At 32.5% G+C, this 13,850-nt stretch overlaps 3 protein-coding genes across 9 annotated transcripts in view; 1 reads left to right on the top strand and 2 right to left on the bottom strand.

The window, feature by feature from the left end:
• The window catches only part of Trpgamma (Transient receptor potential cation channel gamma), a 126,428-nt gene extending 118,938 nt beyond the window's left edge, over positions 1–7,490 (bottom strand). The window contains exons 1-6 of one of the 7 annotated variants that reach the window (XM_087413864.1): positions 7,280–7,490; positions 6,381–6,416; positions 6,212–6,293; positions 5,676–5,767; positions 5,171–5,267; positions 163–427 (exon numbers count right to left, since the gene is read on the bottom strand). The gene's annotated coding sequence lies outside the window, so the exon portion shown is untranslated. Of the gene's footprint in view, positions 1–162; positions 4,254–5,170; positions 5,268–5,675; positions 5,768–6,211; positions 6,294–6,380; positions 6,731–7,279 lie in introns of those variants that run through there. The other 6 variants (XM_087413889.1, XM_087413895.1, XM_087413855.1 and 3 more) reach the window with 6 other exon arrangements.
• A 1,113-nt stretch (positions 7,491–8,603) lies between these two features.
• Positions 8,604–12,619, top strand: LOC105146949 (uncharacterized). The gene is made up of 7 exons (XM_011057622.2): positions 8,604–8,846; positions 8,924–8,996; positions 9,542–10,025; positions 10,099–11,110; positions 11,927–12,055; positions 12,129–12,287; positions 12,370–12,619. The coding sequence occupies exons 1-7, from the start codon at positions 8,797–8,799 to the stop codon at positions 12,395–12,397; spliced, it is 1,935 nt and encodes a 644-aa protein (XP_011055924.1). The 5' UTR covers positions 8,604–8,796; the 3' UTR covers positions 12,398–12,619.
• Positions 12,327–13,725, bottom strand: lsn (vacuolar-sorting protein SNF8). Its single transcript, XM_011057623.2, has 2 exons — positions 13,573–13,725; positions 12,327–13,501 (listed from the first exon to the last, which is right to left on the bottom strand). Exon 2 carries the CDS (start codon positions 13,322–13,324, stop codon positions 12,569–12,571), a length of 756 nt encoding a protein of 251 aa, XP_011055925.1. The 5' UTR covers positions 13,325–13,501; positions 13,573–13,725; the 3' UTR covers positions 12,327–12,568.
• Between the last annotated feature and the right edge of the window lie 125 nt (positions 13,726–13,850).

The following is a 13,850-nucleotide window of genomic DNA, read 5'->3' as shown; positions in this document are numbered from 1 at the left end:
AAACTTTTATTACAGTGTTACATAATAATGCAAAATGGAGTATGATATGTTATGCGAACGTTTCCGGAGTAAATTATTAATTTCACATACATATACAATACACAATAATGGAAAAAAATAAGTAATACATAAGTAATACATAAAATAAAATTATATATTTACCCCACGTTACTCCATTGCCTGATGCCTCCCAAGCCTCCTCCTCCTCTCAGATTCCTTGTTGCACTCACGTAATACACACTCGCGAAACACGACTAATTACGATCGCGAGCAAACTAATTATCGTAATAGGATGATCGCGCGCGCGCGAAACTTATACTCCAAAGTTAAAATTGCGCGAAATTAAAAACGCGATGACTTATACATCGAAAACGCAATGTCCAAGTTCTTTCTTCAAACTGAAATCAGCAACATAAATTACGTTGACCTGTAACGATAAATGTAATATCCAAATTCTATAATAATGTCTAAAATATTTCAAAAAATAATTATTATATGAATTTTTTTTTATTTTCCCTCGAATATAGATATTTATTAAAAGAATTATGCAATCTTAGAAAGTTTTATCTTTCTAAATTATAATCCGAATAGCACAATTCATTGGTAAAACATTGATTAATATTGGTATACATTAGGGATATATTGGGCCAATATTGCGCCAACAAATTGTGCTACTAGGGAAAATATTCAAATTATATATTAATTTTACGAAAAATGAAGTTCCAATTTTAAATCTTAAATGTAAATATATATAATGAATATATAAATTATGTTCATTTACAAAATTAATTATATGTATATGTTTTTTTATTTTGTGATAATGAAAAATAGATTGCATGATATTTTACATAATACTTCTATTGTCAAATGCAATATATGTGTTTTTGTAGATACGATATACTAACTAAACAGTTTATACGTGACGGTATTTCATTACTTAAAATATTTAAACTAGCGATTCGCGTGTTAAGCCTGGCACACGATGTATGTTTTCTTGCTGGATTGCTTGCGTTTAAATAAATTACTAGAAATTTTGCGTTCTATGTAGTGCAATTCTAATAAAGATATGCAAATAATTTGAATTCGAAACAAATTAAATCACAGTGGATTTTATTTGATTCGTTTTCAAATCTGAGAAATTTGAAATCAAATAGGTTCGAAATTTCAAATCATCTAAACTAGTGGCCAATTTTATTATTTAATTTATTATTTCCTTCATTTATGCGGTCCTATATGTCTAATATGACCAGTCTTATACCAGCGCGTACCAATTTTCGAGGATATACGTGCACTTATTCATGTATCATCGCGTTTATTTCATAATTCTTATTTTATGAATTGAAATATATTATTCAAATATTTTATATTAATTTAAAAAAAAACTGATAAAAATTAATTTAAAAATAATAAAGTATTTTCAATAACGCGTTTTAGATTTTTTAGATAAACGAAAAAATGAATCATTTTCAATTTACATCAGATATTACTAAAAAATAAACATCATAACAAAGTGTATTAAAAAGATGTCTTCTAATAAAAAATAAAACACTTATTTTTTGTTAGAAGGTGTCTTTTTAATATATTTTTATCATATTGTAATACCTGTAAATTAAAAATGGTTTTTCTTATTTATTAAAAAAAATTAGAATATGTTATTAAAAATACTTTATTACTTTTATAAATTAGCTTTTAATATAAATCCGAGAAAATTTGATTTAAATTCAATTCGTTTTTTAATCAAAAAGATTCGATTTAATGTAAAAATTTCAAATTCAATTCGTTTTCGAACATATTATATCAAAGATTCAATTCGATTCGGTCACAAATGCTTGATTCGCACACCTCTACTTGTAATTTATTATCCAGTGGGAGCAATCCCGCGGAAAAAAAATGCATCATGTGCCACTGGCTTTACTCTGCACTTTTGAACTAGAAATGGCAATTGATAAATTACCCTTAAAGTGAAAAAAATTAATGCACGAGATATATTCCGTGAGAGTGATGTTAAAGAAGTAATTAAAGAAGTCAGCAATAAAAATGCAATGGAATGATATACAACTCTCATTTTCTATCGCTTCGTAACGAACGATTAAAGCTTGCGAAATAATCGTATCGATAAGCGGTCGCTTGCAGATCATTAATTTTAACAATTGATTTAGAGTGCGGATTGATACTCGGAAATTATTTGCAAGGAATAATCACATGTTGTAAAATAGAATGATAATGCTAACACGCAGGGAGAGATGAGAGACACACTGCCAGCCTGCTCGAGTATCGGTACGCGAATGATAGCGCAATAACCTACTGTAAACAACAGCCTGCTCGACTCGCTCGTTGTAATACGTCACAAACACATCAAAAACAAATGTCAAGGCCATGTGTTAACCGCCATTTGTTCTCTCTGTGAAATATTAATTTTATAAAATAAAGTTCTAATTTTAAATCTGAAATTTATTGGAAATATGACACATTAATATAAATGTTCACTTACGAAATTAATTATATATGTATTTTTTATTTTATAAACAAAAAAAATAGATCACACGACATTTTACGTAACACTTTTATTCTAATTCGATATGCATTTTTGCGGAATATACGATACACTTAATAAACAGTTCATTACATATAACAGTTCATTACATGAATATTTCACTGCTTTAAAATATTCGAACTCATAACTCGTCTTACTCCGTATTCTCAAACTATAGAAACGATAACTGATGAATTACCTTTTAAATCTGGCGAAAAAGTTAATGCATGAGATACAAGTGCAAAAAATATTCGTACAGGAAAAATTTTTATAAAAAAGCCTTATTTGTGGAAAATAAATATTAACCCTAGCTAAACACTTTTTTTTTTACTCTTGACATACTCGGGTCCCTAGGATTCCATCCATATTTATTACTGTAACTTCCGTAAAAATGGATATATTTCAATTAATTTTTTTTTTCAATCGATGGAGACTTGATTAAGAAATCCGTGATGTGTAAAAATATATAGAATTAAGGAGCTCCGAAATACATAGGTTCAAAGAAAAAAAAATTCAGAAAAATCTTGATTTAGCAAATTGCACTGGGATTTCTGAGAGCCCAGTTGGTTAGCTAGTTAATTAACAATTTTATATAATAGGCCCGTTCGCGTTACTCGTACTTTTTGAACTCAATATCTTCGCTTTCTTTTTCTTCAACATTCACAAATATATTTTTATCTTCTTTTTATCTTTTTTTTAACGAACATTTTTGAAGATTTCCAGCAACGCAACAGATCTAATAAATATATTCTGTACTATTATGAAAAAAAGGGCTTTGTGTGTTCCTATTTTTAGAAGTTAAATTTCTGGACATTTACTTTTTATGTGTCCAAAGAATATCATTTATCATTTCCACTTATTATTATAATAATATATTTTCATTCTTACACACACACACACACACACACACGCGCGCGCGCGCGCGCGCAAATCTTTTTGGATCAAATAATTTTGAGAAATATACAGACTATTTTATTTTTTATTAATAAATTGCTAATTTACGTTTACTTTTAAATATAAAGTTTTTTAAAAAGATATCTGCTCTGTACAAATACTTTTTGCACACGCTGTATATTCCGTAATGTTAAAAAAGTAATTAGAAGTCAGCAGTAAAAATGCCAATGAACGATATACAACTCTCATTGATCCCTATCATTTCGATCTCCGCGTTACAGCGATTAAAGCTTGTGAAATATAATCACCTCGATAAACAGTCGTCGCCTGCAGATCGTTAATTGTAACAGTTAATCTACCGCGCGGATTCATACTCGCGAATTGTTCGGAAGGAATAATCGCATTTTGTAAAATAGGATGACAAAGCTCCACAACTCACTGAAGTGTCGGTACGCGAATGATAGCTAAAGTAAACAATAGCCTGCTCCACCTGCTCGTTGTAACGTCACAAAAACAAACGTCAAGGTCTAGTATACTAACCGTCAAATAATTTGTTCTCGCTACGAACAATTGTGAAATAATCTTACATTGAATATTTTCTGTTTCGTCAAGCTCGAACTAACTTTGAAAGATGGATTATCGTTGTATGTTACCTAATATTCATTCAAAGTAAAATCTGTAGTTTATTAGGGCACATATTATGGAATTATTCAGAATGGATTCCGATTATAATTATTCAATTATTCGCTTAGATTTGTATCTACGGAAAATAGAATAATTCCGATCGAAATCTATTCCAAGTATCCATTTAACGATACTGTCCAAATTTGTAATAGCTAGACGTGTATCAGCATTCACGCCTATTATTTTTCTTTTTCTTAAGAAATAAAAAGATAGGCTCTGATACATATTAAGTCAACGACAGTATTGCTTTTTATCTAGAAGATATTTGCAAATTAATTAATGATTACAACTTTATGTCACATCTTTGTATTTCAAGACGAATAAAACTATTTTAAAGCTATTTAAAAACAACGTTTAATATATATATATATATATAAAAATCAGGAATCATCTCTATAATTTATTTAATAAATAATGAAAAATAAAATTCATCAGCTAATAACAAAATCATACGCGAAATCATTAAAATAATTGCAATTAGTATAAAAAAAAGTTAGAATTGGTGCAATGTATCGTATATATATATATATATATATATATATATATATATATATGTATATATGCAATCTCGTAAAATATTGATAAAAAATAGATCCTAGGAAATACCAACTAACAGTAACTATCAGTTTTAATTTCCGATTCACAATATAACTGTAATTTAACATATGTTGTACGTAACAGTTATATATGATATAGGAAATTATAACTAACAGTTATGTTATGCAATTTCTGTTAATTGATATTTTCTTGGATATCATAGGTTTTTCGTTAACTAAATTATTTTTTCTAATAATTCATATATATTGCATATTATTGTGCGATCTTAATTTGGAAGTGATGATAGACAAATTATATTTAAAATTATATTTAAAATCCGAAATATGGTGCGAGATATATTATGTAAATAATATTTATGTGGTAATGAACATTTTAAAAGGTAATATATTTGATATTAATATTTGAAGTTAATAAATTTGCTATTAATACAATTAAGAAAATTTTCTTTTTTTACAATGTGATTTATATACATTTGTCTCTTGCTATAATAAAAATAATTACCTGTCCACCTCTTCGCTGTCGCTTGATACTTTCCAGGCTTCTCCTCCTCCTCCTCTTTCGTCTTCCCATTGCCATTCTAACTCGCTCATTCAACCTGCTAACAAATAAATTATCAAATTCTATGAATAATATTTAATTGTAAATCATATAGAGTTGTTCTATCTTCAAGTAAACTATGTGGTACTTTATCTAATGGACATAAGATAGAGCAAAAGAAAGAACAAAAGCGAGAGCGAGTAAATTGAAATTTATCGAAAGATAAAATGACCCAGCCACAATGTTATATTAAATATTATATTAATTATTGTTAACGAAAAGATATTAAACATTATAAATATTTTATTAAATATTTAAAATCTTAAAAAATGCAAACCACTTTATAGACATTTTTTTACAATTTATAAAATATAAAATAGTGTACAGAATTCGATCGTCGTACAAATAAATGATTATTTAATTCTGGTGGCAAGCAGTAAAAATAAATGGTGATTATTTATATATTCACTTTACGCTGTCGGTCAATGCCGCTCAAATCTTCTCTTCCTATTTCTCCTTTCTCGTCACTCCGTTACTATTATATTAACTGGCTCGCACAACCTGAGAGCAAATAAATTATCAAATTCTATGAATAATATTTGATTATAAATCATGCAGAACTGATTATTCTATCTTCGGATGAACTATGTGGCAATTTATCTAATGGATACAAGAAAGAGTAAGAGAGAGGGAGGGAGAGAGAGAGAGAGAGAGAGAGAGAGAGAGAGAGAAAGAGAATGAAAGTAAGAACAAGAGAGCAGATAAGCTGAAATTTATTAAAAAGTAAAACAATCTAGTCACAATGTTATATTAAATATTAATTACTGTTAATAAAAAGATATTAAATATTATAAATATTTCATTAAATATTTAAAGTTTTGAAAAATCCAAACTACTTTATACGTATTTTTTACAACCTGTAAAATATAAAATGACACACGGAATGCCATATTCACATAAATAAATGATTATTCAATTTTAAGCAATAAATAAATAAGTAATTACCTGTCCATCTTTTTGCTGACCGATACTTCCTGGGTCTCCTACTTCTTCTCTCGCGTCGTCACCGTTCATTAACTCACACAACCTGCTCGTAAAAACGGGACCGATTACGAATACGCGCATTAATCATTACACTACAATAACCGCACGATATTTCTAATATTGATCTTACCTGTCTTATGCGAGGGATCACCGCGATGAACAAACGCTGCGAAAAAAACGAAGAAATTGAATAGACGCTCGCAGCCCGTGTATTATTAACGCAGCAAGAAGGAGTCCAAAATGGCGAGTTAGCTACACAGATCGCGCGAGCAACTTCACGCGCTAACGCCAACTTCACGCGCCAACGACGACTCTTGCGCGTTTTCCGCGCTTTATGCGACAAATTTCTACTCTCTGAATAATGAATGAAAGATTTCATAGCTATTATTATCTCGTATTACAACATGACTGAATATGATTCAAAGATGAATATCTTCTGCGGAATACGATACCCGAAAGTATAATGATCGTTCGTTTTACCTAATAGCAGAATAACAAGTAATAATGACGTCAAAAGAATGTCAAATTAAAGTAATTATTGAAAATCGCTTTTCTATCAGTCATGTTTCATTTTAATTTTCATGTTATCGTGATATGGGGCCTTCTTTTTAATTGAGCTTCTTGCACGGTTCATTTTTCCTCTTTTTTGTCTGAATTCTTTGAAATCTCATTCTAAAGAGAGAAAATTGAGATTTTTAAAAAAGTTCAATTTTCAATCTTTAAGAGTGAGAATTTACTTTTCGAGAGTGACACTCGCTCTAAAAGTTTTAGAGAGTTTTAGAGAGTCTTTCGTTGGAGAGAAAAAGTAAAAAGATAAACCGTGCAAGAAGTTCGATCAGTTAAAAAGAACAAATCTGTGTTGTCCTGTTTGGATACTGCTCGTTCACAGTGGATCTCGAGGGGACAATTATCATATGATACGTAAAGCTACGATCAAATTTTGTCGTTTTACGAACAGAATCGCGCTTCACAAACCGCCTATATACTATAAAATGCGAATAAATACGAGTGGATGATGATTATGCTTACCGATTAATGAATTAAACGTGTCGCGACGTTACTTGGCTCGAGATCAATTCACCCAGTGCTAGCCTCGACAACGGACAACGGAAAAGTTCGAAAATAGCGGCAACTTCAGCCAGTACGTATATGTACGTGAGTCAAATTAACGCCTTAAGGTACATTTTCACGTACCGCTGAAGTCGGTAATTTCAGCAATAAAAAGGATCAAAATGATGATAGTGGAATTGCCGAATAACAATGGCCTAGTTTCCATCGAAGGTTTAATTGGGATCAGAACGTAAAAATCAACCAACTACAGTGAGCATTTTCCTGTCATTCGACTGTAACAGGGGAATACTCGACTGTAGTTGGTTGATTTTTACATTCTGATCCAGATCAAATCCTCGGTGGAAACTAGGCCATTGTTATTCGGCAATTTTGACCAGGTGATTTTCTTGTCGCTGAAATGGCCAGTTGCAAAATGCAATATATACAATACTTTGATAATGATGCAATTGTCCAATTGCAAACGCTCTTATTGGGTGTGTTCGTTTATTACGTGCACACGCTGTGTAGTATTTCATCCTTATTGATTATCGAATATTAAACAAAGACAAATAATGCTTACAAATGTTATGAATGTCCCAAAACGAACGCATCTATAATCATTTTCCATCGGAAAAACTAAGTGCAACACTGATGCAATTGACGCAAATCGGTTTACATATAGTGTTAATAAATAATTTAATATTTTTAAAGTTATGAGGTTATCAAGACAACAAAGAATATATAATTAAAAAGGCTAAATTAATTATTAATTACTGAAGACATGTAAATTGATTTACACTCAATTGCACTCTCAGTGCACACTAAGTTTTTCCAATGGAAAAGTGCTATTCGTTCGCTATGATACATATTATATTTTGAAGACAAATTCCGAGATATATGTTATTAAAAAATAATTTGTATATTACATAATCTTTATATCACAATTGTATCTCGAAACACGTATTTAATCTATTCCTTTCAAGTTCTTACACTTCTTACATTGATTATTTTTTCTCCTTTTTTTTCTAATGTAATATAGAGGAAAAAAAGAGGAAAGATAAACAAATGCATAAAATTCAGCTGAACAGGACAGACCACTTTAATTATCATAAATTTATATAAATTATCGATATATCGCTGTAGATAATTATTGACAAAAAATGTACTAATCATATTTTTTTATCAAATATTGGTAATTTTGAGCATTTTTACCACCAAAAATATCAATGTGTGTGTGTGTGTGTGTGTGTGTGCGCGCGCGCGCGCGCGCGTGTGTGTATGTGTGTGTGGTGTGTGTGTGTGTGTATACGCAATTTATGTATTACGTATACGTATACGTGTATGTCAAATCAATTATGTAGTGTGTTGTGTTTATGCAACCATGTTACGGATAGTTGTTGATTCAATTGAATAGAAATAATTTAGATATCGAGATAAAATTTTTTAATAATAACTGATTTGCCTTTTGTAAATTAATAAGTTTTGTAAAAAAAAAAATGTTTGAAACAAAAAAATTCGATTCAGAATACAACACGCTGAAACGCGGGTGAGTGTGAGGTTAGGAAATCTTGAATGTATGCTTTTGATGTTAGATAAAAGATAACTATTTCTTTTATATTTCAGAGAACATCATGTTATTCTTCAAGAATACAATGACATTGTTGAAGAACTTAAACAGGAGTTGGAAACATGCAAAGTAAGCTTCTTATTTATCATTATAATAGTCTGTTTAACAGTAATGGGATATGTTTCTTTCTTCCAATTGTATCTTATTCTTACATAAACTACATTCCCAGGAGAACATAAAGATTATATGATTAGAAAAATATCATAATGATTCATCATTTAAAAACAATCACAATATCCTGATAGTTATGATTTCTCATTTATGATTTTATCAGTACTGTTATTTTGTAATTTTTAACAATAGTGTTAATATTGTTGCATTGTTCTTATGCAGTTATGCAGTAATATAATATAATTTCTAAATTTTTCGAAATAAAAGCTTATTCTAAAGAATGAAAATTGAGTTCATCTTGAAAAATAATAGTTTAATTCTTTATCTTTAAAAGTAAGATTTCACTCCTTAGAGTAAGATTCATTCTAAAAGTTTCAGAGAATATAAGATTAGAGAGATATGATATAAAAGTTGTGCAATGACAATATAACGATACTATTAAGAGTTACAAAAAAGGGATTTTGGATAGTAACAATTCTATATACGACACATATCTTTTACAGACAGAACAAGTCGGCATTCGTTCTGAGCTACAAGCTTTGTATGTTGAGAATAAAAATAGTACTGATGCCATACGTGATTATATTTCACGTGCTCACTCAGAACAATGTGGCAATGAAGATGTGCACAATAAAATGATCATGAATTTGAAAGAACATATCACAGTCCTACAAATGGAGAAGGATTTTGCGGTCCAATTATACCAGATGTCAATGAAAGCTGTGGACACTTTAGAGCAAGAACTAAAAACTCGCCCAGTGGACAATAGCAATGCCATGTTTTATGAGGAGCAATTGAAAAACATCAGACAATCATATTCAGAAGCTATAAAAGCTTTAGAGAATAAATTACTTCAAGCTAAAGAAAATTTTGCAAAGCATCAATCAATGTGGATGTCGAGTAAAGAGACAATAGAAGCTCTAAAGCAGGAAAAACAGGAAATAGTAACAAGACTTCAGGAACTTCAACAAGATTCTCAACAGAAAGGTCGGTGATTTATATAATATTTAATTCGAGATATGAAAGAGAGAGATAGTATGTCAGTAATTTTATTTAAAAGACAGGAATGGTCAGCAGAAGATACAGTCGTTAACGGAAGAATTATCTGCCGCGAAAGCAGAGATACGAATTGTAAATCATTTAAAGTCAGACTTAGAGAAGAGACTGAACGAGAGTAGAAGAGAGGTCAGTAATATTATGGCGAAGTACGAAGAAACAAGGTGCAAGATGGCTGAAGCTCTTGATCTAGTAGAATCTGCTGTAAAAGAGAGGGACTTTGTACTTCAAAAAGAGAGTCAAATTGCAGAACAGAATGCCAGGTTGGAAACTCGATTGGCCTCCATTGCCGAAGAACACGCTGTTAAAATGCGAGAGGAGATTGCTAGATTGAAAGATGCTCATGAGTACAACGTTAAGCAATATTTGTCAGAGATCAAACAGTTGAAAGCAGAATTACGAGAAAAGATGACGCAATTGGATCGATCGCAAAAAGAGAGCAGATTGGCAGAGGAGGAACTGGAGAAGATGCGTCGAGATTCCGAGGATTTATTGGAAAAATCGACCGCGAAGATTTTGACCTTCGAACAAGCATTGAAACAGACGGACTTCAAGTTGGAGGCTTGTAACGAAATGTGCAAGAGACAATATAATGTAGAGGTGCAGCAACTGCGAGAAAAAATTGTTAGTTTGGAAGAGAAGTTAGTAATTTCGAATGAGAAACTGAGGCAACTTCAACAACAGAACTCTGTGGGTATACGAGATCGCATCAAGTTGGCCGATGAAAGGACGAAGGACGCGATCGATCGCTACGTTAATTTGGAGGGCCAATTAGTCAAAGCTACAGATGATAAGGAATCCCTAGCGACAGAATTGAAATCGCTACAATCGGCTTTCGACCGTGAGATACATAAGAGAGATTACGAGCGAAGCTCATTGGAAACTAAGATCCGTGAATTAGAAACGAATCTTTTGAAAGAGAATTACGTAACAGAGGGTAAATCGGGCATCAATATTTCTCCAACGCAAGTCTCGCAACATAGAGCGGATACAAGCAAACATACTTTGGATATAAGGTAAATAATTTTATTATACAACATTTTTAATACATTTATAATTATATAGCCATGGCTAAAAGTATAAGGCACCTTCAAATTGAAATATTTTATATTTAACGAAAAATAAATTTTAAAACAGTTTTATTGAAAAATATTATTGTAGGGCATGATAGATGGGTAGGGCATGATAGTGAGTGTGTAAGCGAACGTGCGTTACGATTGGAGGAGATTCACGAGGTGTCCGCGAGGCGTTCGCGAGGATGCGTATGTATGTGTGTGTGCGAGTGGCGAGAGATCAGAGAGAGAGCCTTGAGTTTTTGCCGATCCTGTAATGCCGGTTCTTACATTGCAAACTGATCGCAAAGTTTGTTGCGACAGCCAATCTGAAGCTTGCATTTTGAAATCAACGCTTCATATTGGCTGTTGCAACAAACTTGAGATCAACTTGCAACTAATGTAGAACCGGCTTAAGAGAAGCTAACCCAAAGAATGCGAGGAGAATGATTGCGAGTCTGTGAGAACGGCTGCGAGTTTGTGAGAGCTGTTGTGAGTCCTGCGAGTCAATGAGTTTCGGAGAGATGTCGTGAGTCTTCCAAGGTTGCCATAAGTCGAGACGCAGTATGTGGAGCGGTCCTTCATATGCTTTGGCCGTGCTTAGCATATTTTACAATAAAACCTACACTATTTATTTTTATAATAATATTAATTTTGTTAATTCTTTGGCTTTTATTATCACCTTTTTCAAGAAAATGCAATAAATTTATACATATGGCCAAAGCTGTACTTACATAAAATAAATAACTTTCACTTTGGATATTTTTCTATGTTTTCCAGATTTGAAAATATGGATTCCAATTGGCAGTCTCTATTAACTGAGCAATTGAATAAACAACAAGAACATTTTGACAAGAAAATAAGAGAGATGACGCAGCATGTGACAATTCATCAAAAATTAAGCAGAAAGTAAAACAAGTTTTATTTTTCACTATTTAAAATCTGGCTAAATGATCAAAATTTGATTTGATTTCATTTTAAGATGGAGAGATGAAGCAAAATCTTTGACAGCACAATTCCAAGTAAAGTCTAAGGAATTACGTGGAAAAATTAATTCATTACGAAAAGAGAATGCCGAATTACACAAAGCACTTTGCAAACAGCAATTTACTCAATTTAAAACAGATACTATTCAACCTAGGTTTGTATAAAATCTTAGAGAAATTGAGTCATATCAAAATGGCATCTTCTTTTTACTTATATTTCTTTTTTTGCAATTTTAGTTATATACAAGGATCCGAGACCAGGTGACAATGCCCTATACTTATAAGTATAAAACGATCGCAACACATCTCAGATACTGTAAATATTACAGAACGATTGGCTTTACGGACCAAAGAGATACAAACCTTAACAAGCAATGTTAATTCTTTCTTTAAATTATTTCCTACCTATTTGATAACATTGATATTGACACCGAGTTCATTCTTTAGAAACAATGCAAGCTGTGAATAAACTAGGAAACCAATATAACGTCTCATCTTTCGCTTGTCTGTCCAGCCAGGCCAGTCCTTCTTTCATCATGTGGTCCAAAGCCTTTTGTGCTCTGTCCTCCTCCCATTTCAATTCTTTACACAGAATAGATTTGGAGACGTAGGCGTTTGTGGACAAGCTAGCTTGACTCAATACTGCAGTATGGTCCATGCTAAGTTCACCGGGTATCGACTGTACCAAGTGCTTTCCCCTGCCGATGGGAACTACGGAGAAGCCATTCCCGAATATTTTCAACTTCTTCGCGGCAGCTAACAGGTCTTCATTGGTGATCTCCTGATGCTCCTTTCTACGTCCTCTGGCCTGAATCAAACGCGTTCTCAGCTCGTCTAGCGATATCAGGCCACCATTTTTGTAGTTCGTTGCCATACAGACTTCAACGATCTGAACAGCCAGCTCATAGTAGAAGTCGCCAATGCCCAGCACCGACCAGAAACCCTTGCCAGATGCCAAAGGGTCCACACCGATCGAGGCGCACATCTCTGTGAACTGGCGTCGGAACTGCGCGTTCTTCTTGATTTCATTCTTGTACTTTGAAGCAAACTCCTCGAGATTTACGCGAAATGTCTCCATGTGCTTGGTCATCTGCTCGAATTGGTTTTCCTGAATTTCCGTGCCCTTGTCTCGATACTTCTCTTGCTCTAGCTTCTGCTTTTGTATCGCACCTACTCCCGCCTTTCGTCTCATCTTTTCCTGACGTTACCCTGATTGTCAAACTCAAATTCGACTCCTCGAGAATGATTTCGTTGTATGTGTGGCGTCTTATCAAATTATACTCAGTATATATATTGATATATACTAATGACTTCGTTCTTCTCACACGTACACTTTCTGTACCTTTCGCATTTTCCTGCACTTTTTTCTCTATTATCGATGATAAAATAGTGAGTGTTAAGAACGAGTTAAGAAGAGTTAATTTGTTTTTGTTTGCTTACATCTTTAAGCAGCAAAAATGACAGATGATGTCAGAGCTTTCCAAGTCCCAGGAACTCCATTGTTGAGAAATGCACCCGAACGGAAATTTACTCAAGGTTAATAGTAGAAGGATGGTCGAAAGGATGGTGGTAGATGGCGCCTCCCTGAGACGGATCAGGATGAAAAAACCGTGACAGGGAGAGTGCGGGAGAGGCGTCTCCTATGGTTCGTTCAACGGAGGTTCATATACATAACCAACAATGTCAATCGCGTCCAAAGAAGACGCGAGATTCTCGCG

Source organism: Acromyrmex echinatior, chromosome 1 (genome assembly GCF_024713525.1).
Source record: "Acromyrmex echinatior isolate Ae372 chromosome 1, ASM2471352v2, whole genome shotgun sequence".
Classification (NCBI taxonomy): Eukaryota; Metazoa; Arthropoda; class Insecta; order Hymenoptera; family Formicidae; genus Acromyrmex; species Acromyrmex echinatior.
The sequence above is the reverse complement of the archived record's forward strand: the minus strand, read 5'-3'. Positions and strand labels throughout refer to the sequence as shown.

Bases quoted from the DNA above. Each gene is read 5' to 3' on its own strand.
- lsn (XM_011057623.2), bottom strand. From the start codon at position 13,324: ATGAGACGAAAGGCGGGAGTAGGTGCGATACAAAAGCAGAAGCTAGAG.
- LOC105146949 (XM_011057622.2), top strand. From the start codon at position 8,797: ATGTTTGAAACAAAAAAATTCGATTCAGAATACAACACGCTGAAACGC. The intron at 8,847-8,923 runs GTGAGTGTGAGG...TTTATATTTCAG, and splicing joins TACAACACGCTGAAACGCGG to AGAACATCATGTTATTCTTC. The intron at 12,288-12,369 runs GTTTGTATAAAA...TTGCAATTTTAG, and splicing joins ACAGATACTATTCAACCTAG to TTATATACAAGGATCCGAGA.